A 27,414-nucleotide genomic window follows, 5' to 3' on the forward strand; every position below is an offset into this window, starting at 1 on the left:
CTGACCATTAGAAAAATGCATGTTTAAGGCACGTCTGCACTGACTGCCTTTATCAGACCAAGAAGCTACATCCACCTTACAATATATGTAACCAGCATATAAGGTCTTTGGTTTTAGTGGAAAGGTTGTATATTGAAGTGGGCAGGGAGACTGTTCTTCATGTGCCAAAAAATGCTACAATTCATTCTGATGTCTACACAATGTACTGCCTATTCATGGGCCAATCAAAATGGACTGACAAAACTATAGAACTAACATGGATTTTAAGCTTCATAGTGTTTCCAAATTATCGCAAACCATATCAATGACATTTTTGTATTATTTCCTTCTTTTATTTTTTGCATACAGTTACTCGAATACAGAAGTATCTCCAATAAGCTGAAGTTGTGACTATGTCAGTGTCAACCGAAGCAAATGCCAAATTATTCACTATAAAATTAGGAGTTAAAGATTTGGCAGGTGGGGGATAGCTATGCCCACAAAGGAAGTGGCAATTAGATGCAACAAAAATTCAACAACATTCAGCAACTTCAAATGGCTAAAAATAAAAACCACCCAAAAACAAACAAACCCAACTGATGATGATACAAACAGGGTGTGTATAATTCAATTCATGGAAAGTATGTTTTGCCTATGTCTATTCACTGTCACTCTCCAGCAACTGATGGCAGCAACTGATGGTACTAAACTGTATTCGTCTAACATTTCCCATTGATCCTGCCAATGGCAATGCCAAGGGAAGGACCTTGACGTCAAGGCAGCTCAAGGTCTCCATATATCCCACTCAGGCTCATAGTGCCCTGGAGAGCACACTCCCGGGCACCGTTGTCTTGCGACAATGGCACAACAAGGGGGAAGTGGCAGTTATCAGTAAAAAGCTTAGTCTGATTGGCATAGGAAAGGAGTGCATGGGACCATTTCCGATGGTGGGAGAGACCATTGTTTCTCACTGGACAGCTGCCACCTGCCACAAGCTAGGTATTGTCTCGCCACAGCTTGCCTGCTCCCCTGGGTGCGTTAGGCTTAGAGGTCATTGACCATGACAAGGAAGCTGTAATGTTGCACTAGGAAAAACCAATAGAATTAAGAATGTGAAAACTTCAGCTCTTCACAAGCAGGAAAGTGCAGACCATGTGGCCTGGACTCACCAACAATCTCCAGCAGATCAATAATGCTTGCAAAACTATTATCATTGACAAGCATCTGCAAGACTAAACGCTTACATGGCTTGCTTACAGGAGACATGCTTAGCTGAAAATCAGAGAGTCCAATTAGACCTTCTTCTGCCAGGGTCTGTCACAGGATGACCCCAGAGAGCATGGTTTCAACTTTGCTGTGGAAATCTAGCTTACTGCAGCCATTGAAACACAAACCGGTGGAACAGAGCGAATCCTCACTCTCTGTGTTACAGCATCATCAGGCACCATTAACCTTCTGAGTGTCTACGCCCCAAGACTTTGCTCAGTGGCGAGCTGACTGAGAACACCAGGCACGATATCAGATCATCTATCAAGCTTGTGTACTTGACACACTACTCTCCGGCAGTGAGTACTGGACCATATATGCCAACCAGAAGAGAAGGCTGAACACCTTTCACCTTCTTTGTCTTAGATGTGTTCTGTGCATCGAGTGGCAGGACACAGTACCAAACACCAAAGTAGTACAGCAAGTCAGTAGTAAGTCTTCCTGCACTGCTCAATTAGACACAACTCAGATGGTTGGGCCATGTTCTACACACGCGGGTCGCATCTCCAAGGACAATCTGTACGGTGAATGTACGTTGACACTGAATGTACGGTGCGAAGACTCACACCCTGTCGGCCAATCCAAACTCCGCTTCAAAGGTGTCTGCAAATGTGACATGAAGCTCACAGATATCAACCTACACCTACCTGGGAAAGCTAGCAGATTATCGAGAGGCCTGAAGAGCTATAGTACTATCAAGGAGGGAGTTGAGAGGGTAGAGAGCACCAGAAATACCAAGCTGGCTGACAGGAGACCCAAGAGGACAGCAAGCTCATACACTGCTACAGCGCCATCTTTCACCTTCACCTTTGTTTGCAGCCAGTGTACAAGAGACTGTCCCTCCAGATTGGGACTCCACAGCCACTCTAGGATGTCCACATCCAACCCATAGCACTACACCATTGTCTCACGAGACAAACGGATGCCAATAGGATGATTCCAGCGTTCAGATTTTCATACCATATGGATTTTTTGTTACTAAATTACTTCTGTTCTTATTTATGTATTATTCATTTTTTCTAGAAGAGATGGCTTAAAAAGGTGTTATCCCTTTTTAAAAATATATCATGGCTGATCGATCTCTCTCTCTATGATGACTTTTCACTCTGTTTTCTAGTGTTGTCATTCTGGTCATACCAATAATTTCACCTTCTAATGTAGTTGCACATGCAAATGGTAAATGAACTGATTCTTATATAGCACTTTTTTTTTTACTGTCCTGGAGTACTCAAAGCGCTGTATACAACATGCCACATTCACCCAGTCTCACAAGCACTTTCTCTATACTTAGTGCTTTCTAACTACATTCACACACATGCATACTCCAATGGATGCACTGGAGAGCAACTTGGGGTTAGTATCTAGCCCAGGGGTGGGCAATCTCAGTCCACGAGGGCCGGGTTTTAGATCTCACCTTGGGTCAACACACCTGAATCACATGATTAGTTCGTTACCAGTCCTCTGGAGAACTTCAGGACACGTTGAGGAGCTAATTTAGCCATTTAAATCAGCTGTGTTGGTTCGAGGACACATCTAAAACCTGCAGGGACACCGGCCCTCGTGGACTGAGATTGCCCACCCCTGCTCTAGCCCAAGGATACTTGACATGCAGACTGGAGGAGGGTTGGTGGATCGAACCACCAGCCTTCTGATCAGTAGGTGACCTGCTCTACCTCCTGAGCTACAGCAGCATGCACATGATATAATCTAGTTTAGCCAAATCCTAATGATGCTTTCTTGTTAGGATTAGGGTGTTGTTGCTTGGATAAGGTCAGAGACATTTCCAAGCAAACTGACTTGGAGTCTTTTACCTGCCATATCACTTTATGGACTATAATGCTGAACTTATAACCACAGGAGACTTTAATAAACTGATAATGAAGAAGTTTGACATAACTTCATTTGGCTCACTGGTTAAGCAGACATAAAGAAAGGTAAACTCTTTTAACTCTTTCATTCCCATATTACTAACAGAAGTGAAAGAATTGCACTAAAGAATAATTTTCAGGTATCTGCACTCTACTTGAGTATTTTTCTGACAACTTTTTACTTATACTCTCTACAAATATTTAACACAAATATCCGTACTTTGTTACTTTTGAGGTAACGCATTTGAGGTAAGATATTATTTTACATCACTACACCCCTTCGCACATCAAGCAATCAATCAACAATTCTATTGGGATATCAATCATCGTTGCTTATCACATACAAAGGGATGAAAGAGGAAAAAAAAAGTATGCCAAATGTATATCTTAAAAAAACAAAAAAAACAACAGGCAGGTGATTTAAAATGCGATGTTGCACACAAACTGTTTGTGTGCAGTTTGTTACACAGTGAGTCTGTGTGCAAATGGCTCAGTAGCTGTATTTAGCAGGGAGAACAAAAACGTCACTCAAAGATGAACACAGATGTAAGACAGACAGGATTTAAACAGGATTTATTTATTTAAAGAAGAGGACTACTCAGTGACATTTGATAAACTGGGAATTTAAAGCTAATGTATGTCCTCATTTTAATTTAAATTGTACCTGTATATTATATGAAGTTATGTTTTTCATATTGCGAAATGTCCTGCAAAACAAACTAGGTATACTAATTTTGTGTTATTGAAATACTTGGCAGTTTAATGCAGGATAAACAGGTTAGCTTGTTGTACTTTGATGAAACACTGTTTTTCACAGGGGAACACTGGCTGTGGTGTTCATGGTCAGTGTTAGGTTACAGCAAGTGTAGCAGAGATGAATTTGCATTTAAGCTGACAATGCTTAAACTCACTCAGTAAAGACAATATAAACAGCATACTGTATGTGTAAGGGACGGAAAGCCAAGATAACTCATGAAAACTTGGGTTACATGTTGTTGAATTCAGTTGTGCAAATCCACAAACAGCAATAAACCTCAAAGCAGCTCAACACAGGTTAGCTGATAACAGCATGTACACAAAGAAAATCTACTATAGCTTACAATAGAAATTATTGAGTTGTAACTCTTTTCCCCATGTTGAGTCACTGCAACTGATCTTATCGTTCCGCCACCTGCTAAATTTCAAGTTAACTCCTGACTGTACTAATTTTTCTGTTTAGGTGTGGATCCAAAGTCAAAAAAGTTGGTATTCCCATATACCACTGTTATTATATCACTGTAGAAAGAGGTTCAGTTAGCTTTGCACAAAACAATCGTGGTTGGAAAGGTCCTTCAAAGACCTACTTTTCTTACTTTGGATATATCTTCAGGAGCCTGTACTTTTTCACTTGAGTAAAGAAGTTGAATCAGTACTTTAACTTTTACTGGAGTATTTTTTACTAAAAAGTATTTGTACATCTACCTAAGTAAAGTAAATGGTTCTTCTCACTTGAAAACCCATTTAAGCCAGCCAGCTAGCTGGCCAGCTTCGCTGACTGTCACACGGCTGTACTTTTGCCACCTCTGATCACTGACTCAGTTATTGGTAAAACTTACAAAAAAATAAGTCCCATCCAATAAAACAGAATTAGTATTTAAAATCAACATAATATTTTGATTTTGATGCAGATCATTAATTAATGCCATTGCTAATGGAGTTTTATCCTGATGTCCTTCAGTTGGAGAACAGGAGTCCATCCAAGTTTTACGGTGGGCTTACCAACAGTGTCTCTGAAGAGCAGAATCCCACAGCAGCTGGTGAATCAACAACAATCCATCATATCCTTTTCCCTTCTATAGCCAATTGTCAAAAATAAACTCTTTTTATACATAAATACAGTATTTACACACATTTGATTAATGAAAACTTGGTATTTCATTGGAATTCACTTTAATTTTACTCAGCTAGCTGCCTCAGCATACTGGTGTAGACAACAGCTGGCTGTCTTCTGCTTATTAACTGGAATCACCTCTTTGTTCAGTATTGTTTCCATGGTATCTTACTATTTTTAATTTGTTCTGTAGAAAATATTAATTGTTTGTAAATCTTGTTACATACATTTGCAAGCACATTTTACACAAGGACTACCAACTGAGGTAGCAGGGGTAAACACAGATCCAGGGCTTCATCCCCACAAGAGCATCGCATCTTAATCATAAAACAACCTTTAAGGTTAATTCCTGCGTTTGTATGTACAAATCTTCTATTCTGGATTAGATTCAGTCAAACTGTAAGTCACAGGGCTGAAGGTAATGAAGACTCAGCTTCTGTCTTTTTTGCTACAGTACTGATCCTTCATTAAAATAACGAGGCCTTGAGATGATGTCACACTTTTTCTGGTGAATAAAAGTTTATGAGTGGGGATGTGCACTTCCCACCTTCCACTTCCTTATGACGATGACATTCAGAGTAAACTAAATCTAACAGTCATCTAACACTGTCATCCACATTTATACACTGATGCATCTTTTCACCCAATTATAAGCCCAACATGGGCCAAAAACCAACGTGTTCATGCACACATTATAGCAGCGTAACAAATAACAGAGAACATGGAAACTTAGGGAACGAATCCAACCCCACAAAAGTCTTCCATTGATTGGATTTTTATAGAGATCATATAAGACTTGTTCTGGAGAAGATCAAAGCAGGTGCACTGGCACGACAGTCACACATCCAGCATCACAGAGCTTCTTCGACAGTGTCATATGCTTCTTGACTCTAATGCTGATGTCAGCATTATCAAATTCCTTATTCAGTCTGTAATTCTCAAACAACAGTTTGGCACGATAATATCCTGCTCAATAAAGGCTGCTCTCATTCAAATGACATAAGGTTTGCAGGTATCTGTTGAGAGAACAGAGCAGATATTCAGCACAAGTGATGGAAAAAATTACAACAAGCAACTAGTAGGTTGAATAAGAGGGAATGTGGTATATGGTGAAGAATTTCTAGACTGTGTACCCAGACAGTCCTTTAATGTTTAGTGTCTTCTCCTGTGATTGGTCACTTTCAACTGTCAACAGTAAGGAACATCCATCTCTACAATGCGGTTCACACAAATAGCCAAAATTTCTTATATGACGCTATTTTCTGAGTCCTTGATAATCCTAATGGCTGACAACTAACTTGTGAAAGTTGCTAGCACTGACGTTAACTAACTTGAATTGAATTGTAGCATGGAATTTACATTCTTTTCATAGCAACTCTAAACTCTAAAAAGGATTTTTTGTGATAATTTGGCAAAACTAGGAATGCACAGTAACTGACAGGCTGAAGACCAGAAGTGCTGAAGGTGACCAGCTAAAGGACTGAATACAAACATTTCTGTGCATCTATATGTGCAAACGTGTGTTTTTTGCTTACACTTTGAAACTAACAAACACCACATTCCTATTTGTATAGCTGTTTCAGTTCCTTTTTTTTGATTCACTAAACACAAAACAACATCATCTGTCTGATGATTCTATAAAAGATTAAGAATGAGGAATGAGGCCATGGTCCTCAGCTGGAAAAGGGCGGAGTGCACAGTACTCATTAGGGACAAGCTGCTGCCCCAAGTGGAGGAGTCTTTGAGATGTTGTTCATGAGTGAGGGGAGAGGGGAGCAGAAGATTGACAAACAGATTGGGACTGTGACGTCAGTGAGGCAGATCCTGTACCAGTCCGTTGTGGCAAAGAGAATGATGACTAGGAATTGATAAGAATTTAGCAATTCCAATTACATTATTGATATCACTTATCGATTCTCTTTGGCTCCACTTTGATTCATGCAAATTAATTACATGCTGCATGGTCAAATGTTTGTGCATGTTGGAGGCATTTCTTCTCTTTGTTGTGATCAGTGTTGGGGTCATTACTCAAAAAGTAATCATTGCACATATTACACAGAACAATTTTTCTTAAAATTAATACAGTAAGTTACTTAATTACACCCAGAAGAAAGACTTTGGTTATACTACAGGGTGGGCCATTTATATGGATACACCGTAATAAAATGGGAATGGTTGGTGATATTAAAGTCCTGTTTGTGGCACATTAGTATATGTGAGGGGGCAAACTCCTCAAGATGGGTGGTGACCATGGTGGCCATTTAGAAGTCAGCCATCTTGGATACAACTTTTGTTTCTTCAATAGGAAGAGGACCATGTGACACATCAAACTTATTGGTAATGTCACAAGAAAAACAATGGTGTGCTTGGTTTCAACGTAACTTTATTCTTTCATGAGTTATTTACAAGTTTCTCTTTGTTCACAGCCATTGACATGTCGACGAGGTTAACACGTGAGGAGCGGATCGAAATTGTGTTGATATCTGGTGAACGCAGTAACCGGGTCATTGCAGCAGATTTCAATGCAAGACACCCTACGAGACCACCCATCTCCCATGCTCCAGTTAGCAAACTGTTTGCTAAGTTTCGTGAAACTGGTTCAGTGTTGGATTTGCCAAAATGTGGACGCAAGAAAACTGTCACTAATGAAGGAACATCAGTGGCTGTCCTAGCTTCATTCAGCAAGAGTCCACAGCGTAGCACTCGCCGCATGTCACTGGAGAGTGGCATTAGTCGAACATCCCTTCGGCGGATATTAGCTACTCACAAATGGCACCCTTACAAACTCCAGCTACTGCAGCATCTCAACGAGGATGACCCAGATCGGCGCACAGAATTTGCAGAATGGGCAAAACAAAAAATTGGAACAGGACCCTCAGTTCACGCAGAAGATTTTGTTCAGTGATGAGGCAAACTTTTATGTGAATGGTGAAGTTAACAAACACAACCACCGCTATTGGTCTGACACTAACCCACATTGGATGGATCCCTCCAAGACTGTTGGAACAACAAAAGTGATGGTTTGGTGTGGTATATGGTGTACAACGATAGTGGGTCCATTCTTCATCAATGGAAACCTCAAGGCCACTGGATATTTGAAATTGCTACATGATGATGTGTTTCCCTCTTTATGCACTGAAGCTGGCACGTTCCCTGAGTTTTTCCAGCAAGATGGTGCACCACCACATTATGGGTGCCAGGTCCGAGCATTCCTAGATGAACAGTTTCCTGGAAAGTGGATTGGTCGTCGTGGGCCAGTTGAATAGCCCCCAAGGTCTCCCGATCTGACCCCCTTAGACTTTTATCTTTGGGGTCATCTGAAGGCAATTGTCTATGGTGTGAAGATACGAGATGTGCAGCACCTGAAACTATGGATACTGGATGCCTGTGCTGGCATTTCTCCTGCGGTGTTGCTATCAGTGTGTGAAGAGTGGGAGAAGAGGGTTGCATTGACAATCCAACACAATGGGCAGCACATTGAACACATTTTATAAGTGGTCAGAAACTTGTAAATAACTCATGAAAGAATAAAGTTACGTTGAAACCAAGCACACCATTGTTTTTCTTGTGACATTACCAATAAGTTTGATGTGTCACATGGTCCTCTTCCTATTGAAAAAACAAAAGTTGTATCCAAGATGGCTGACTTCTAAATGGTCACCATGGTCACCACCCATCTTGAGGAGTTTGCCCCCTCACTTATACTAATGTGCCACAAACAGGACTTTAATATCACCAACCATTCCCATTTTATTACAGTGTATCCATATAAATGACCCACCCTGTACTTGTTATGTTACTTTCATTTTACTCTGTAAAATGATCTGAAACACACAGTCTCATAATTACTATTTAACAATATAAACCTACAGGCTACAGCCCCCACACACCAGGACAAATCAGAGATGGAAACCAGCACAAAGAGACTTTAAAGCACAGGTGTTGAACTCCAGACCTCGAGGGCTGCTGTGCTGCTTGTTTTCCAACTAACCTGCCCTTGTAGCTTCTTATTAGCAAAGCGCACCTGATCCAGGTAATCAGCAGCAGGTAGGGCAGGGATATCTCAAAAGCAAGCAGGATGCTGGCCATCCAGGACTGGAGTTTGACACTCCTGCTTTAAAGCAATTGCCACAGTGATTCTACTTTAGAAACTTGAACCGGTAGAAACAGAGGCTGCAGCCTGACTGCTCATCAGTTTGTTACCTGTTGAAGTTCAGCAGCAGCTCACTTTATCATGGTGCTGGGCTGGAGTGAGCATTTACTCAGCTTTAATATCACTCTAGATTTTTGGCTAGCTTAGTGTTAGCATACTTCCTTTGCAGGTGCTTGCAAAGTTCCAAAGTTGTGTTAACAGTATAATGCAGTTGTTTCTGTCCTTGAAAAGTCTCCACTTTACCATCACGCTTTCATGCTTTTGTGCAATAAAAATAAAAGTAATGTCCATATCCACGATGGAGACTGCGCCACTATTTTTCTCCTCTGACACACGAACTGAAATCAGCTGATTGATCCCTAGCAAAGCTGTAGTTTTATTTATTTATTACGTCCCTACCTTCACCTATGGTCATGAGTTTTAGGTAGTGACTGAAAGAATAAGCTAGCAGATGCTAGTGGTTTAAGCAAACCTTCTCTAAAGGTTGACTGGCCTCTCTCTTAGAGACAGGATGAGGAGTTCAGTCATTTAAGAGTGGTTCAGAGTAAAGCTGCTACTCCTCAAAAATCAACAGGACCTAGTTGAGCTCAACCAGTGCTGCAAATCCAACACAAGAAGGAATACTGCTTTAATAAAATAAAATTTGTTTAAATCATGTTTTAATGAAAAAGGACCGTTTAATCTGACCAAACCAGACGAGCGAGCCAAACGATATGTTGTGTGTGCTTAGCTTACCTGAGGTCTACTTTTTCTACAAGCCTCCTCTAGGTTTTTGTGCCAGATGATTGCTGAAAACCTGGACCCTGTCTGGAACTTGTAAACATTGCCTGTAAAGTGACATAAATGGTCTTCATGTGAGTATCTAAAATACTCACATGAATAAAGGCAAAAAAGACCAAAAAAATAGGCAAGCTCTGCTGATGGTGGGAGGCTGACCTTTTTCTGGGTCACTGAGCTGGAAGATGTTGGGTCGGGCTGGGTCATCTGGCAGTACCACCATCCAGCCAGTCACACAAACTTTTTTACAAGGCCTTGACTTGTACTGTGGCAAACACAGAGCACAAAATGAATTATCCACTTGCCCTCACTGTACAATTCTGCACTTATCAGGGGAAAACCTTCACCTTAAATACAACTTTATGTGGCTGTGCAATATACACTTAAAGCCAAAATGTGGACATAGTTTCTCTGAAAGTGTCAAGACATTAGCAGCAGATCTTTATGTGTAGTAGTGTAGTGTGTAGTTTCCAAATACCCTGCCATATCTTGGACAGTTGTGGTTAGCTACTCATCACTGTTCACTAAAGCTTGCCACAAGAAATTTTGACCAGTTGTCCAATACTAACCATTTGGTTAGCAGAGCACAAGCTTAGTGTGTTCTAGACTAGAAAAAGACAAAAATGTGATGTGGAGAGATGAGTTCTAACTTTGAGAGTTTTGCGACACGGATTCAACACGTTCCTTTCCATCATTTTTCAAATGTGTTGTTCAAAATAAGGAGAGGCTTTAGGAAAAATAAACTTCCCATTTTCAGCATTTGATGCATGATGACCAATTCATTCATTTCTTCTATGAACAGGAAAGAAAACATAATAGAATAAAGAGGCACCACTGTGCAAATTTGTAACGGAAAGCCTTATCTGCTTTCATAGGAATTAAGAGGGTAAGTAGCAGTCTTCTGCTGGTAATCAAATGGACTTAATTAACTGTGACTACCTCTATAAAAGACTAGGAAAGACATCAGCAATTAATCTAGGAAGTGTAATAAGCACATTTCCAAACAATTTAAAGCCCATAATTCTAAAGCAACAAAGTGGAAAACACTTCAGACATTTGTCAATCTTTCCAGGAATGGACATCCCAGCAAATTTGCCTCAAGGTCCTGCTGTACAATGGAGTATATCTAAGAATATAACCAAGCTGAATATAACCAGCAAATTTTTTTTATTAACTCTATATTCTTGTTCAAGCTATCTTCAAGTGGAGCTATGAAGATTTTCAAGGTTTATGGCGGGAGCATTTTAAATTTTTAGCTTTTTAAATCATTATATTATCCCATTCACTCCCGCATGAGCAGATATCAAAAATATATAAAAATTGGAACACAAATAATTTTCTGCAAACACCACAATATAGTCATAAAATAAGTCCTCAGGTACATCTGTGATCATTTTCACATCATATGACTGTAGAAATCTGAAATTATTACATCCAGTAGTCACAAAAATTTCCCTATTCACCGCTGCAGATATTGAAAATTAATAAAAAATTACAATAAACTTGGTTTGCGCAAACTCTTTATAACATTATTTTCTAAATTTAAATATTTGATATGTTTCCTATGCTCTGTTCTGAATAAAAGATGAGTTAATGAGTTTGGAAAATAATCACATTCTGTTTCTGATGACATTTTACACAGCGCCCCAGGGAGCCAGACTTCCTTGTATTTTTTAAAAGTGGTCTTGAGCAACAGTTCTCCAGGGTTTCTGAAGGCATTTCAAGATTTTTCGTTAGACATTGGCTGCTTTTTCACTCATTTAAAGACCAGTCCTTACTACCTGACCATTTTCAGTGGAATGATTTTTTTGTTTAATAACCCACTTACACAATCGTTCGAACATAAAAACTTTGTTATTTTGTTACTAGATGGCTGTCACAAAAACACATCATTTGATCACATTGTGTTAGCTGAATCTACTAAAGTGCCACAAATAACACAGTTTGACAGGCATAGAAGCATACTTTTTCTTCAACAAGTTGCTTTTCAAAGAGCTGTTACTGAAAACTTGGCATTTGTCAGCTCAATGCAGTGTGTATTTCCAGACATGTGAAGTACAAATGAAGAAGTGACAGTTATAAAAAAAACCCAAAAAACCCTACACCACATGAACAGTGTCTGAAAGTCAAGTTCTTAAGAAATAAAAATAGTGCATCTAATTGTGAAGATCATGACAATGATACCAAACACACTGCCAATGCACTGAAAGCATACCCGGAAAGAAAAACACACAATGGAACACTAACAGAGAGCCAAACAAAAGGGCCGCCAACGTCTAGTAGTCACACTAATAATTATAATAACAATAATAATATATTTTCTGTAATAAGATCAAATTTGGAGCCTCTGTTCTAAAGAGTTTCGTGTTTGTTTCTCTTGCCATGATCTAGTACAACCAAATTAAGGACAAGGTTAATGTCAAATAATTCCTAATGCTTTTATTATTATTTTATCATTGTCACACTACCTGCTTTTGTCCCAAAAGCCAACTAAAATGACAAAAAGATATATTGGGGCCCTAAGAAAGCGTTCCATAAAAGCAGAGTATAGGCAATTTTATTTTATGCCTTATTTTATTTTACTTTGAGCTTTGACTGTACTTGAGATTATTTATTTAGTTATGCATTTAAGAAAATGTTTTCTTTAAAAACATAAAATTTTATATGGGTAAATACAAAACACTTTTTGACAGATGTTGTATGCAGTTAAACTTAAAACCTTGCAATTTCTGAAATGCAAACCAATGAGCAGTTCAGACCTGTGTTTTTTCTATTTTGAATATTTATTAGTCTTCATTAATAAGACAAAAGCATTTCTTATCCAATTACTTGATTAATCAACAGAATACTCAATAACTAGGAATTGCTAATTGCAGCCCTAATTAGGTGTATTTAGTTTTTCACACACTCCTTCATTTTTCATTTGTCTCGTTTTGTTTTTCATCTGAGCTTTTATTTAAATAAAGTTTAAACACAGTAAAGAACAGACTTTTTTGTAATTATGTGCTCATACATAAAACCTTACAACTGGAAGAGGGGGTATTTTCTTTTTCACATGACTTTAGGTGTAGACTCATGTTTCCAAGGCATCACACTTACATGCTTCCTCTCAGAGTCCCTCAGTGCTTTCGCTCCATAGAACGTCAGTGTTGATCCAGACAAAATGATCCAAAATCTGGTCCACGAGGACAACTGTTAGATAGAAATATATAGAGAGCCTGAAAACAGCTCACTGTCAGCTCACAGTTTTTTTTTTTTTTAAGTTGCTGATATTCAGTACTAGACTGAATGCAAAATAACTAACTCAAACAACAATGAAAGTTCACCATACCTTGGGCTTTCGTCCCTCCTTCAGCAGTGTTTTCCTTCGCAGTGGTCCTTCAATGGTCACACTACCAGCTTCACTGCATCCATAGCAGGAGTTGGTAGCAGAGTAGCTAAGGATGTTGGGTAGTAAAGAACATTTAACACTGTAAGCAACTAAAACAGTATTCAGAGCTCAGTGAGTGCAGTTAAAGCTACCTTTAAGAGACTCTTTAAACAAAAGGAACATCCATAATTGTTTCTAAAAATAGCTGCTGGCAAACCATGAAGGTCACTGTGTGGTGTTTTCCTACTTAATTTGGTAAACGGATACTTTAGAGACTTAAACAATGACCATATCACAAAATACAGTCAGTGTTTCTATAACTAGAAAAGCTCTTTTTAATTAAGTGGAAAGCAAAGCAACATCATTCTAACATCCAAGCAGTCAGGAAATGAAGGGAGTTAAAACATCAAACATTAGAGTGTGTCAAACACAAATAATGACTTCATTCTCTTTTAAGACTGTAATACTGATTTCTTACTTTGTTGATTCACTGTACCTGTAAACATAGCTTCGGCTCCGGGGAGAGTTGCGAAGAGGGACCCTCCAGTTCGGGCCCAGTGTTGCATACATGCGGCCCCTGTTTGTCATAAATTATCATAGTCAGCCTTCGTGGTTGGATAGGTCAGTGCTCAACATCATCGAACCCAAAGTGTAAACCAAAGTCAACACTTTACAGTAATATATGACTAAACATGTCATATTGTCCACTCCCAGCCTCTACACAGAAAATAATCTACCTCATTTGCAAAATTGCATTTTCTCTTTCTGAAATACCTGTTAACTATAGAGAACTGCTGTTCTAATAACTTTAAGCCTCATTGAAAATTTTAAAATGAATTTATCATAGCTTCAGTATAAGGGCAGCGGGGTGATAAATTCTAAAGAGACTGACCAAAATACTGTTGATAATAGTCTTTTCATCTCATTGTACTACAACCTATTAGTGGTTCTAAAACAAAGTTCTTTTTTCCCGTTAACGTGAAAATTTGTGGGGAAAAAAAACTGTCATTTAAAAAAATTCTTATTTCAAAATTGTTACAATTATAATTGTCTCTCACCTCTCCACTGCAGGTGATAGCTCCTCCCAAAACGAACTTTCACTACTGCCTATCATGGGAAAAAAGAAAAACAAATGTAAAAGTCTAAAGATTTGGATTTGCTAATAAATTGAATACTTGGGAATATTTTCATCACACATCTATTGAGCACACATACCTAATGACAGGCCATTGGACACAGATGTACTGTGCGGATCATTTCTGACTGGGCTCTGCGATTCTAAGAAGCTGTCATCCAGCAGGTGTCGTGTTTTCTCTATAGGAAATGTGGCACTCCTGCTTTCTGACATGCCATACTGACACATCACGCTGTGGACAGAGATCAACCATCAGACAATCAGTGAAACAGAGAAGCTGGTCGTACATTTTATGTGTCATGTCATGGCTCAGGTATAGAAATCCTGAACATTGATTGTAGGTAACAGAAGCATTTCATGGCCTTGAAGTTCACTTTAAACCTACTATCCTTTTTTCTGCTTGTTCTATTCTTGTTCTATAACTTTGCAATTATAGAACAAGAATAAAAGACAATATTATTTTCTGGACAAGAATTCATTGCCACGTCTTTCAATGAGATGAACTCTGTCTGAATTAGCAGCTGCAACAAGTACCAGTATTATGCTTTAACACAGGGGTGTCGAACTCCAGGCCTCAATGGCTGGTGTCCTGCAGGTTTTAGATATCACCCTGGGTCAACACACCTGAATCAAATGATTAGTTCATTACCAGGCCTCTGGAAAACTTCAAGAAATCTTGAGGAGGTAATTTAACCATTTAAATCAGCTGTGTTGGATCAAGGACACATCTAAAACCTGCAGGACACCGGTCCTCAAGGCCTGGAGTTCGACAAGTGTGCCTAACATGTTGCATGTGTTTTCTTTATTTTGTTCCCATCTTTCTACCATTTTATTGTGCTCTGTTGGAAATGGCCAACATTACATTAGTGGGATTAAACAACAAACAACTCCAAAGTCCTCTATTTTTAAATAATATTTTGAATGCATGTAAAGTCTATGATATTTGTCAAATATAAACCAAAATTCCATAACCAACACACCATACTACTAATTACAAATAACATGAATGCATCTCAAATGGTGTAAACAGTTTATAGAAAGACAGTAAGTCTTCATTTAAGGCAGGTTATTTAATGGCCTTAATGGCTTCCTGTTGGGTAACTCTCCTTTGTTTGTCACCCCTTCACATGGAAAGAGCAGCATGGGAATTCCAAACACCAGTTAGGCAATGACAACCTTACAGAGTTATTATATTACACAGATTTTTTTTTCAAGTCAGATTTGTTTGTAACTCATTACTCTGCTTTTGTTGAGGACAATACTGATGTGTACAAAACGATCAAACAACTGGAGAATACAGATACAGAAACAATGGGCAACCATGGATCAATCATTGTACACTGCAGACCATGAATTGGACTATGGGACTACCTACACCCCCATAACAGTGCACTGTCCATATTACAACCATTCCTTTTCAAACCATTCGTTTCCATACCAAGAGGTGACAGTCAATGAAAGCTTTTTGGAAACATTTTGGATTTATACATTATAGGCCAAGAATGATTTGGATTTTACTGCTTTTAAAAAAGCATTAGTTTGTCCTTCTATGAGCACTCATATTATTTGTATTCAGTACACTGTATTTTTCTGTGTTGCTTTCAGTGAAGTCTGTTTAATTCCCTAATAAAGGCTTGTGCTCCAAAATGTTAAACAAGAACATGCCATGAGGATGAATTATTTTAATAATATTGTTTTAATATTATTACTACTATTAAAATTGGTAATAGCTTGTTCTGCTTACTTGTTTCCCAGACTGTGACTCTTCCTGTGGTGAGAGGGAGGAGGGGTGGGAATATGAACCCCCACAGACGCATCAGGGCAAGTAGGTCGTCGGTTATACCTCATAGAGGCTGATACCTCACACAGACCTGAAACATAAAAGGTCATTAATAGTACTTATGTGCAATTTACTTATGTGCAACTCTTTTAAATTGACTTATAGTAGGCTACTTTTGTTACTTGAAACTCATGTGTCTTATTTAATCCCATTCACATTTATTATTTCACGATTTTCTTCTGACAGCGCAAAAAAAATGTTCATGATAAATTGGTTACTGTATATCTGAGTTTCTTTCTTTCACATCTTCAAAGTAGCAAACAAAAGCAGCAGTACGAGTCCTTTATTTGCCTGGTATTGAGACTTTCAGGTTATGTGCCGCTTATTGGTTACTAGTCTGTGTGAGACCTTAAATAATATATTAAGGTACAAAGAACACTTCTGATATTAGAAACTAGATAAATTATTACCAATGCAGAGAATTAAGGCTTATGGAGCATTAAAGCAGGATTTTGTGAAATCACTGGCCAAAAATCAACAAAACCCATAATCATATTGTAATTCAATTAGTGTGTGAAACGAATTCACTAAAATAAAATATAGTTTATGACAGAGGTCCTCTGGCCGATCACAAATCTTTTCAGACTTGAATTTAAAAATGGTTTACATTTAATGGGATACTACAAATGAAACACATACATGCATATGCTTATTCTCATTTCAAAGGGCTTAGAAGTAAGAGTGCATTCCTTATAAATGCACATAAAAAGGTACCAAGGGCTTCCACTGGCCTGCTGGCCACACTCTGAGACCTCAGGGTGTATTACAAAAACAACTCAACACCACAGCCACTAGAGGGCACTGGTAAGGTGCAAACTGACCACATAAAAGCCTTTATTAACATAATTAATCAGTGCAGTCATCCCATGTAAGTGCCTACATAGATTTATCATCAGTGCAGTCACAGTTTGGTCTTCTGGCAGCACTGCTGATGGACTAGTGAATTGATCCACTGTTCCTATGTGCTTTCTGTGCCAGTGGAACCTCTGAGTCACTGTGCGTTCCCTCTCACTGGAAACCCACTGGGGGCCAGTCATTTTGACCATTTGGGACCCATAAGGCTAGTCTGTGTTCAGCATGCTCAGCTTTGAACACTTTAGATTTGCATGAAGTTATTTTTTTTTTAAAGATTTTTTAGTATAGCAGGATCTTTTGATCTCATATGGAGCATATAGAGCTGAACAAAAGACATACAAGCAGCTGTATATGATTGTGCCTATTGGTGGGGTTGTTGGGAAAGCAGATGCATTCCCAGTCATGATGTAATGTGGAATTTGTTGAAATCAGAATCGTTCTACCAGCAGGAGGAATAGATTTAGAGCTCTATTAGCAATCAGTATTGAAGTGCAGTAAAGGTAAATTGAAGGAATACAACACACATTAAGACAGTTTCTTTTCCCGAAACTGGGAATAAAGTGATCTTTCCGGGAAAGAATGTTCTTAATATGGCTTAATTATTAGCTGACAAAAGCTCCTGCTGGTTTGGATTATTGTTGCTTGCTCTGGAAACGTTCACACTCAGCAAAATAAGTCTAATGAAAACTCAAATTTTCATTTCTTTAATTGCCAAAAGTATTTTCTTTAATTTACCACATGATTGTAACTATTCTAAGTGAGAGTGATTTTATTGGTGGTTAGTTTCATCAGCAAGAGGTGGGAATCACTGTGTGTTTTTCAGCCTTTTTTAAGAAATAAAACATTACCCATTGCATCCCATACCTCACCAAAGAACAACAGTTAAGCCAAAATGATATGCTGACAAGAGTCTTTAATATATGACTGCAGCATTTCTTCATAATAAGAGTAGAATGATGTGGAGGAAAAAAAAGAAAAACTGAGACACACTGTGCTGAAAAGTGCATTTTCAGAATGCGCTAGCAAATGTTGGATCTGTTTTTAGGTTATTATGAGACAGGTTAGCTGGTTTAGCTCACTTTTAGATCAAATTAGATTGAGAGTGACTCAAACTAAAATGACTTTTACAATATTGAGAAGCACAAAAACACACAAAAATCAAATCTACTCTTGTTTGCTGCTTTTGTCTTTAAATACCATTGTTTCTTGATATAAGCAGTTTTGAAGGTACTTAGCAAACACATTGTTTTAGTGCTTTTTGCCTGTTTTCGTAATCTCAGAGTAACTCCATGATGTTGAGACAAGGGTTCTGTTGCTGGAGGACTGCCTCTTCTTGTTGTTACTGAAGTTAATACATGCTGCTTATACTCTGTCTGTATGCTGTAAAGATTAAAAGATATTAGTTTTGTGTGATGAAAAGATTATAATTTAAATTAAAACCAGTCCTTTAGTTTTTCTCAGACAGCCAACGGGAGAAGCAATTCAGACAAAGCAGGCCTGGCAGGTTGTCCGCAGCAGTAAAATTCTGCTATTACCTTACAACAGTTCTTTGAACAGTCATTCCCAGTGATTGTGTGGCAAGCACACATGCAGGCTTATTTAGCTTTTTGATCTGCTGCTCAGACATTACAAAACAGTTTGGATGAAATTAACCACAGTGAGGAGTCTCTGCCACGAAGAGTTCAGTCACAGGCTTACAAGGACAATTATTAAAATGAGAATGGAAAATTGTAAGGGTGCTAACGTCACACAGAGCAGCAACATTAGAACGGTTTCACCTTGTCAGACACAGTGATGGTGAAAGTGATCAGTTCAGTCCACCACATTTTCTCAGTCTTACACCGAGAGAGTGAGCAAACCGAATTCTTCTGTTTGGCATTGTGTGAAGTGCATGAGACTTGTTTATACTGACTGAGCCAACAAGACAGTGGACACACCCCTTTTCTGCCATGTTATGTAACTGCAAATCTTCATCAAAGCAACAAGAGTACCATTAGCTGCTATCATGCACTTACAGTATGAGACAGCCTGCTGACAGTAAATCAGGTAATCCCTTAGTTAGCCAAAACATTGTGTTCACCTCTACATTAGTTTTTTTTTTTTTGAAACTGAAACCACCCCTCCAAAATCTGGATGTCTACAACATCTATTCCACTGGTTCCTAATCTAAAACTGCTTTAACAAAAAGGTTGCTGCTATGTTGCACTAGCACTGCACAATTAAATTGCATGTACTAGTTGCTCTTATCTACTTAGCCAGCTGGATGAGAGCAGAGCATTGTGGTTCAGGAGAATGCCCAGATGCCTCAGTCCCCAGCTCCTCCAGTCTACATGTCAAAGTATCTTTGGGAAAGATACTGAGCCCTGAGATGCCCCATATATTAATTGGAGTGGGAGTGTTTCTGAGAATGTTGTCGTGAGAATGAAATGCTTACGCTTCAATGAAGGCTCAACTAGAGTAAAAAAGCACTATAGAAGTACCAGTGAGTCTTGGATACCAAAAAAATTGCCACATGAGCTTTACACCATTTCTCTTACATCCAACATGCTTACTTGGAGATTTATTTTCATTATATTCACCTGCCCAGAATTTGCAAATTAAAACGAACTAGTAGTTAAATCTGATACAAAGTACGTTTTTGCATATGAGATGCTGTGCATGGTTCCTGATAAATAAAAAGTTTCTCATGCTTTTGACTCCGTCACAAAATAATTAGTGCTATTCACTTTATATGAGGCTGATTAGAATGTTTTGCCTCATCAAAGCATTTTTTTAAATTAAAACACATTGCTCCAAAGCAGATAACTTTGCATCTTTAAGTTGGCAGATTGTTTACATTAGATACCCTTTCTGACGCAACTCCAAAAGTATATGTGTCTTTGCTAGGGATCAAACAAAGATCTTTTACTTGTTAAGTAGACATGTAAACTACTACACTATGGAGCCGCCTTGAAAGAAAAACGCCTATACACACAAATTTGTCCAAAGAGAGATGTTAGGTTAATTGGTAATTCTAAACGGACCGTGGATGAAATGCGTGAAATACTTAAAGTATATAAAATACCTGTTTCCCATTCAATGAAAACAATAAGGGGGATCATTTACATTTTGAGAAAAGACAACATGCGGTCACACGAGGTCTCCATGCAGGTGAAACAAGCCATCCTTGAGCTGCAAATGTTTTTCTGTTGAGGGTTGGGGGTGAGGAGAACATCCAAGAAATTGCTACATTAGGAATAGCAGACAGAAGAAAATAGTGGTGGATGATCACAGAATCATTACCATGGTGAAGAGAAACCCTTCACAACAGCCAATTAAGTGAACAACACTCTCCAGGAGGTAGGCGTATCTGTCCGGCAATTTGACTGATGAGTTTTGTTTTAGTGGTTACCAGGAGAACTGTACTTGTGCCATGTGTAAAGTTTGGTGAAGGGCGGATTATGGTGTGCGGCTGCATTTCAGCTGTTGGGCTCGACCCCTTAGTTCCAGTGAAAGAACTCTTAATGTTTTGCCATACCAAGACATTTTGGATCATTTCATTCTTCCAACTTTGTGGAAACAGGTTGGATGGTGGTGTCTTACTATTTCAACATGACTGTGCACCACTGCAGAAGGTCCATCAAGATGAATATGAGTGAGTTTGGTGTGGAAAAACTGGATTGGAGTCTTTCCTTTAATCTGATAGAACACCTTTGGGATGATATAAATCCAGGACTTCTCATTCAACAGCATTGTCTGACCTGCACTTCCAGAAGAATCATAAAAAAAGTCTATAAAGACATTCCTAAACCTTATGAAAAGCATTCCCACAAGAGTTGAAGCTGTTGTTATTGCTGCAAACAGTGGGACGACACCATATTAAAGGCTATGTATGCTTTAATATGGTGTCGGCCACATACCATATGGGATGCCACTCAAATTCATATGTGTGTTTGGCAATTTAGTTTATGTTTAATAACTGAATTTCATTACATTTGTGTGTGTTTTATTGTTTGTTTGTTTGTTTCTATTTCAATCAAGCTAGCTAGCTAAACAAATTAGTACAGGGTGGGCCATTTATATGGATACACCGTAATAACATGGGAATGGTTGGTGATATTAAAGTCCTGTTTGTGGCACATTAGTATATGTGAGGGGGCAAACTCCTCAAGATGGGTGGTGACCATGGTGGCCATTTAGAAGTCGGCCATCTTGGATACAACTTTTGTTTTTTCAATAGGAAGAGGGCCATGTGACACATCAAACTTATTGGTAATGTCACAAGAAAAACAATGGTGTGCTTGGTTTCAACGTAACTTTATTCGTTCATGAGTTATTTACAAGTTTCTCTTTGTTCACAGTGTTAGATCCCAGTTACCCCAGTACAGGTGGTCTGGACCGGCTCTCCATCCTTCGGGTCAGAGTCCCTTAATCCCTACGGGTATTACCCTGTTAGGTGATGTTGAGACTAGTTTAAGCTGGTGGCGAGGAGACTTGCTCAGCCTCTAACTGCCTTCGTCTAAGCGCCCGCCCTGCACTACCTCTGACTCTATGCTCTCATTGGCAACCTTAATGAAACATATTTGTCAGCCACACTTATTAACGGCAGCTCTCCTCTAATGATCTATGGCACTTGTTATTGTGCTGAGTAAAATTTAGTGACCTGGACAGTAGGTCCCAAGGACGTGTTATAATGATTGACTAGAATAACCTATAAGAACCCTAAATCTGATGTTATGAGTTAACACACATAAAGTCTTACCGTTTACTGTTTTAAAGAAGTAATAGAATGAATGTCCACAATTCTGACTTTGAATGCAGATAGATAATTTTTATTAAAGCAAGATTTCAGCAGGGGCTAGCAAACAGCTTAATTGCAATTTAATCAATCAAATCCAAATAATCAATTTATCACACTATAAACCCTAACTATTCTGTTGCTAAATGACTACAACCGTTGTTGAGGTGGGTCTTCTTTTAGGAGGGAAGGAGGATCATCGTGCGCACTGATAGAATCCAGTTCCCCGCTGTGTTGGCCGAAGTCCAAAGGAAAGATAAAGTGTAGCCCAGTACAAGGCTCCCCGACTTCACCTTCTTGACTCCGATCCTAACTCAGCATACGATGAGTAGGCAGTTCAAAATTCATAACCCAATCAGTCGATCCACAGTGAAGGGTTATGACTTCTCCTCTTGCTGTCCCTCGCTCGTCTTCTCACCGCGGATCTTCACTCTCTTCTCAACCTACTCACCGGCTCGGGACTAGAGGAAAAAGCCCCTCTCTACTTTTGCCTCCCTTCTTTATACACCTCTACGGACCTGTCCAGACATGTCTAGACATTTTCCGGCCCCCCCCTTTGCTCTTTGACGCACTGGCATGACTTGCAGTTTGGGTGCATTTCTTTTCTTCCACTCCACCCAACAATGCTGCAGCTCAACTTCCCTAATAACTCTTAAGTTTCATACAGACAGAAATTACTTCTCCTTTTTCTCATGTCTTAAGGACCATTTAACTCATACACACACATTATGATTTTTTATTTAATCTTTTAGCAATGCAATGCATACATAACTCTTTTTATTTGATTCTACACTTTAACAGACACAACAACTTCCCTTATTTCCATTTGTGACAAACATGCCGGAGACTCTCACATTCTTCTGACAACAGCCATTGACATGTCGAAGAGGTTAACACGTGAGGAGCAGATCGAAATTGTGTTGATGTTAAGTCAATTGTTGAATGTTGTCATTGTGTTTCTTAAATTTGTAAAGTCTTAGTTCAAGCAGTAGGATCAAAGCCATTCCTTTGTCTCTGACCACCTCTCCAGCCACTCTGTGCTGGGGGAGGTTTTATTGCAGATACATTCTATCTGGAAGATCTGATTCTTGTGTGGTAAGCGTCCTGCCCTTTTGTGGCTTCACTGTGTTGTGCATGGTGAACCAATACAGGAATTGAGCCATATATTGGGTGTGGGGGAGATTACCCTCTTTATGACCAAGGATGTTGTTAGAAACAGTTGTGATCAGGAAGTCAAGCATACAGAGACAAACACACACACACACACACACACACACATATATTCTCACATGCATACACACACACACACACACACACACACACGTTCTTGCACATGCATACAGATGTTTACACATACACACACATAGTGCCTTGTCTTAGAACCATTTGGGGGTTTTACGGTGGGAGGTGCTTTTGCTGTGATGTGTATTGTGTGAACTGTTTTTCCCAATAAAAGGCAGCGAGCGGAGGCCGGAGTCGGGGTCATTCATGATAGGATTCGAAGTGCGTTTCTGAGATAGTGACCGAGGCCTCCCTTGCGCAAGTAAAATCGATCGATCGCTGACTGTCTTGTTTTCCATTCTTCATGATGAATAAGTCTCTAAACTAGCGGGGCTTGTGGAAACACAGACCCAACAGTTGATATCTGGTGAACGCAGTAACCGGGTCAGCAGATTTCAATGCAAGACACCCTACGAGACCACCCATCTCCCATGCTACAGTTAGCAAACTGCTTGCTAAATTTCGTTAAACTGGTTCAGTGTTGGATTTACCAAAATGTGGACGCAAGAAAACTGTCACTAATGAAGAAACATCAGTGGCTGCCCTAGCTTCATTGAGCAAGAGCCCACAGCGTAGCACTCGCCGCATGTCACTGGAGAGTGGCATTAGTCGAACATCCCTTCGGCGGATATTAGCTACTCACAAATGGCACCCTTACAAACTCCAGCTACTGCAGCATCTCAACGAGGATGACCCAGATCGGCGCACAGAATTTGCAGAATGGGCAAAACAAAAATTGGAACAGGACTATGGGCAGAAATCTGTGCCATCAGAAACTGAATTTGAATAAGTTAAATTTGAATTTGAATTGCTTGGATTGAATCTGAATTGTAACTTGAATAAATGCTTTTAAAAACTGAATATGAATTAGCCTAATTTGAAATTCAATTTATTGGTTTGAAAATGATCATCACTAAATTGAAATTAAATTTTTAATTTTGAAAATGAATTTATTTGCTTTGAAACCGTATTTTATCCTTTAAAAGTTTAGCTCTCGAATAAGTTCAGATTCACTTCTCACCATTCAGTTTCAGTTCTACAATTCAATTTCAGTTCCAAAATTCAGTTTTTTGGGACTTACATCCGGTTCCGGTTCAAGAGTAATCGAGCGCAGATTAATAGAACTACGTTTTACTAGCGGACCGAAAGTGTTACTGACGGGAATCTACAGCGTCTTGAGCTGAATTAAGACTTCAGAAGTCATTCGTCATGTCGAATGACCAGCGGATAAACTCTCAGGTTGGTAATAAATGTATTACATGTATAAGAACAAGCATCATGTTAACAAATGATAGCCGTAAGGTAAATTTTATGCTTCTTGTAGCTGTTAGCTAAAAACGCTAATTTAGCGTAGTTTGCCTTGGATTCAGCTTTGACAAACAAATATGATCGACTGTTTCTAGTAGAATTCCAAAGTTGTCATCTTGTACCCTCTCAGAGCCCTGTATGCTTGCAGAGACCCCTACGGTAGGGAAACATGCAAAACGGTGTCCAAACCTTTGTATTTTAGCTTTATTTATGTCTTACACAGCATCCCAACTCTTTAGCTAACTTAATAACTTTAGCTAAAGTGAATAGTTAGTCTAATTTATTAGTGCAGCATTACTGGATCAACTCTGTTTGAAGTGATATAATATGATATACAACTATCACTGTGTTTAACTACCATAATAATTCTTAGGGTACTGAGTGCATGCTTAATTAGATTTTTTTTTAAACATACTGCTCCATTGCTATGTTTGACAGGCTGAAGTTGTCGGGTCACCTCCTAAATCGACCATCTTTTACAGGTGTTTTGTGCCAGAAATGGAGTGTCCACTGAAGACTGAAGATACTGAATCTCTACGCCTTGCCATTGATCCCTCTGGTGCCTTCATCTAGACAAGAGACATCAACTTAACCACTCTCACATGCTCTGTACCTACATCACCTTCCCTGACAGTTGTAGCTTGGCTCATCTGAGGGTGAAATTATAAGAATGTGATATTTTGCAAAGTGCTCTCTAGGGTTCCAAAATAAAATATGGCATTGAGGTCATTTCTTTTGAATTAATCCCTTCTTCTGAAATATAAGAACCTCTCCTGGTTTTAATGGCACTTTGGATTTCCTTACTTTCTGTTCCACTTCCAAACCCAAATAGATGCTGACACGCTGACACAGTAACATGGAAGAGGGAAAGAAGTTGGAAAGGACTACTACAAATAAACCTAATGCCTAAGAATGAAAAATGTAAAATAAGAACAATAATAATAATAAAGATAAAAGATGAAGTAACAAGTTTTTAGTTTCTTGTTTATTCTAAATGATCATCCAGATGTCTGTGACATTTGATGACAAACACCATAATGGAAGACCTTAGTCATCACATGCTTAAACTCATCATATATTTTTGCATATGCTGAACAGGCAGTCAGACATGCTGTAACTGTGGGGTAGAAAACTGCATGAACACCATACGGCAGGGGTCTCAAACTCCAGTCCTCGAGGGCATGGAAAAGTTGCATGACACCGGCCCTTGAGGACTGGAGTTTGAGACCCCTGTCATATGGAATATGACAGGTGTGGTTGAACTGCATGAAGACTCTGAAGTTTCTCTTCTCTTCTGGCAGGACAGGAATGTGGCCTTGTCCTGTGAGCCACCGTAAGGATGTGCTTAGAGTAGAACTGGACTGTCACCGGCCTCAGGCTCTTCACCTTAATGCTGTACTAATGAATTAACTATTCACTTTAGCTAAAGTTATTCAAATCAAATCAAATCAAATCAAATCACTTTTATTGTCACATCACATGTGCAGGTACACTGGTACAGTACATGTGAGTGAAATTCTTGTGTGCGAGCTTCACAAGCAACAGAGTTGTGCAAAATACAATAATGTAAAACAAGCAAAATATAAAAATGGCTAATCTAAAAAGTAATAAATATATGTACAATATGTAAAGGTATATACATTACTGAATGTGTATACTAAATATGTTTTTCTACGTGTGTGTGTTTGAGTGTGTATATAGTATGTATATACATGTTTTACAAATGAAATAAAGTAAACAATAAAATAAGATATATAAAATATACAGAGGTTGGTATGTGCAAAACAGTGGTATTTATATACAGTATGGAGTGCATAATGTTGAAGTTCCAGTAGTGAGGGTGAGGTGTCTATGAAGTGTTCAGCAGTCTGATGGCCTGATGGAAAAAGCTGTCTCTCAGTCTGCTGGTACGGGACCGGATGCTGCAGAACCTCCTTCCTGATGGAAGTAGTCTGAACAGTTTATGGCTGGGGTGACTGGAGTCCTTGATGATCCTCCCCGCTTTCCTCAGGCACCGCTTCCTGTAGATGTCTTGGAGGGAGGGAAGCTCACCTCCAATTATCCGTTCAGCACACCGCACTACTCTCTGGAGAGCTTTGCGGTTGTGAGCGGTAAGTTAGCTAAAGAGTTGGGATGCTGTGTAAGACATAAATAAAGCTAAAATACAAAGGTTTGGACACCGTTTTGCATGTTTCCCTACCGTAGGGGTCTCTGCAAGCATACAGGGCTCTGAGAGGGTACAAGATGACAACTTTGGATTTCTACTAGAAACAGTCGATCATATTTGTTTGTCAAAGCTGAATTCAGGGCAAACTACGCTAAATTAGCGTTTTTAGCTAACAGCTACAATAAGCATAAGTTACCTTACGGCTATCATTTGTTAACATGACGCTTGTTCTTATACATGTAATACATTTATTACCAACCTGAGAGTTGGTAACTTTCGGTCCGCTAGTAAAACGTAGTTCTATTAATCTGCGCTTGAACTGGAACCGGATGTAAGTCCCAAAAAACTGAATTTTGGAACTGAAATTGAATGGTGAGAAGTGAAACTGAAATTATTCGAGAGCTGAATTTTTAAAGGATAAAATGCAGTTTCAAAGCAAATCAATTCATTTTCAAAATATAAAATTCAATTTCAATTTAGTGATGATCATTTTCAAACCATAAATTCAATTTCAAATTAGACTAATTCAAATTCAGTTTTCAAAAGCATTTATTCAAGTTACGATATAGATTCAATCTGAGCAATTCAAATTCAAATTTAACTTATTCAAATTCAGTTTCTGATTGCATAGATTTCTGCCCATACAGGACCCTCAGTTCACGCAGAAGATTTTGTTCAGTGATGAGGCAAACTTTTATGTGAATGGTGAAGTTAACAAACATAACCACCGCTATTGGTCTGACACTAACCCACATTGGATGGATCCCT

The 27,414-nt window shown here is 38.9% G+C and overlaps 1 protein-coding gene across 6 annotated transcripts in view; it reads right to left on the reverse strand.

Moving 5' to 3' along the window:
• LOC134630466 (ras-specific guanine nucleotide-releasing factor RalGPS1-like) overlaps positions 1–27,414 on the reverse strand; it is a 99,192-nt gene that overhangs the window by 1,372 nt on the left and 70,406 nt on the right. For all 6 annotated transcript variants that reach the window (XM_063477753.1, XM_063477754.1, XM_063477758.1 and 3 more), the window contains 9 exons: positions 16,163–16,289; positions 14,499–14,650; positions 14,342–14,390; positions 13,780–13,860; positions 13,245–13,350; positions 13,013–13,105; positions 10,073–10,178; positions 9,872–9,963; positions 1–5,999 (listed from right to left, as the gene is read on the reverse strand). The exon at positions 1–5,999 is cut by the window's left edge and continues 1,372 nt beyond it. In XM_063477753.1, coding sequence (XP_063333823.1) covers positions 5,970–5,999; positions 9,872–9,963; positions 10,073–10,178; positions 13,013–13,105; positions 13,245–13,350; positions 13,780–13,860; positions 14,342–14,390; positions 14,499–14,650; positions 16,163–16,289 — 836 coding nt within the window. In that variant the 3' untranslated portion in view covers positions 1–5,969. The remainder of the gene's footprint in view (positions 6,000–9,871; positions 9,964–10,072; positions 10,179–13,012; positions 13,106–13,244; positions 13,351–13,779; positions 13,861–14,341; positions 14,391–14,498; positions 14,651–16,162; positions 16,290–27,414) is intronic.

This window comes from Pelmatolapia mariae, linkage group LG7, assembly GCF_036321145.2.
Source record: "Pelmatolapia mariae isolate MD_Pm_ZW linkage group LG7, Pm_UMD_F_2, whole genome shotgun sequence".
NCBI lineage: Eukaryota > Metazoa > Chordata > Actinopteri > Cichliformes > Cichlidae > Pelmatolapia > Pelmatolapia mariae.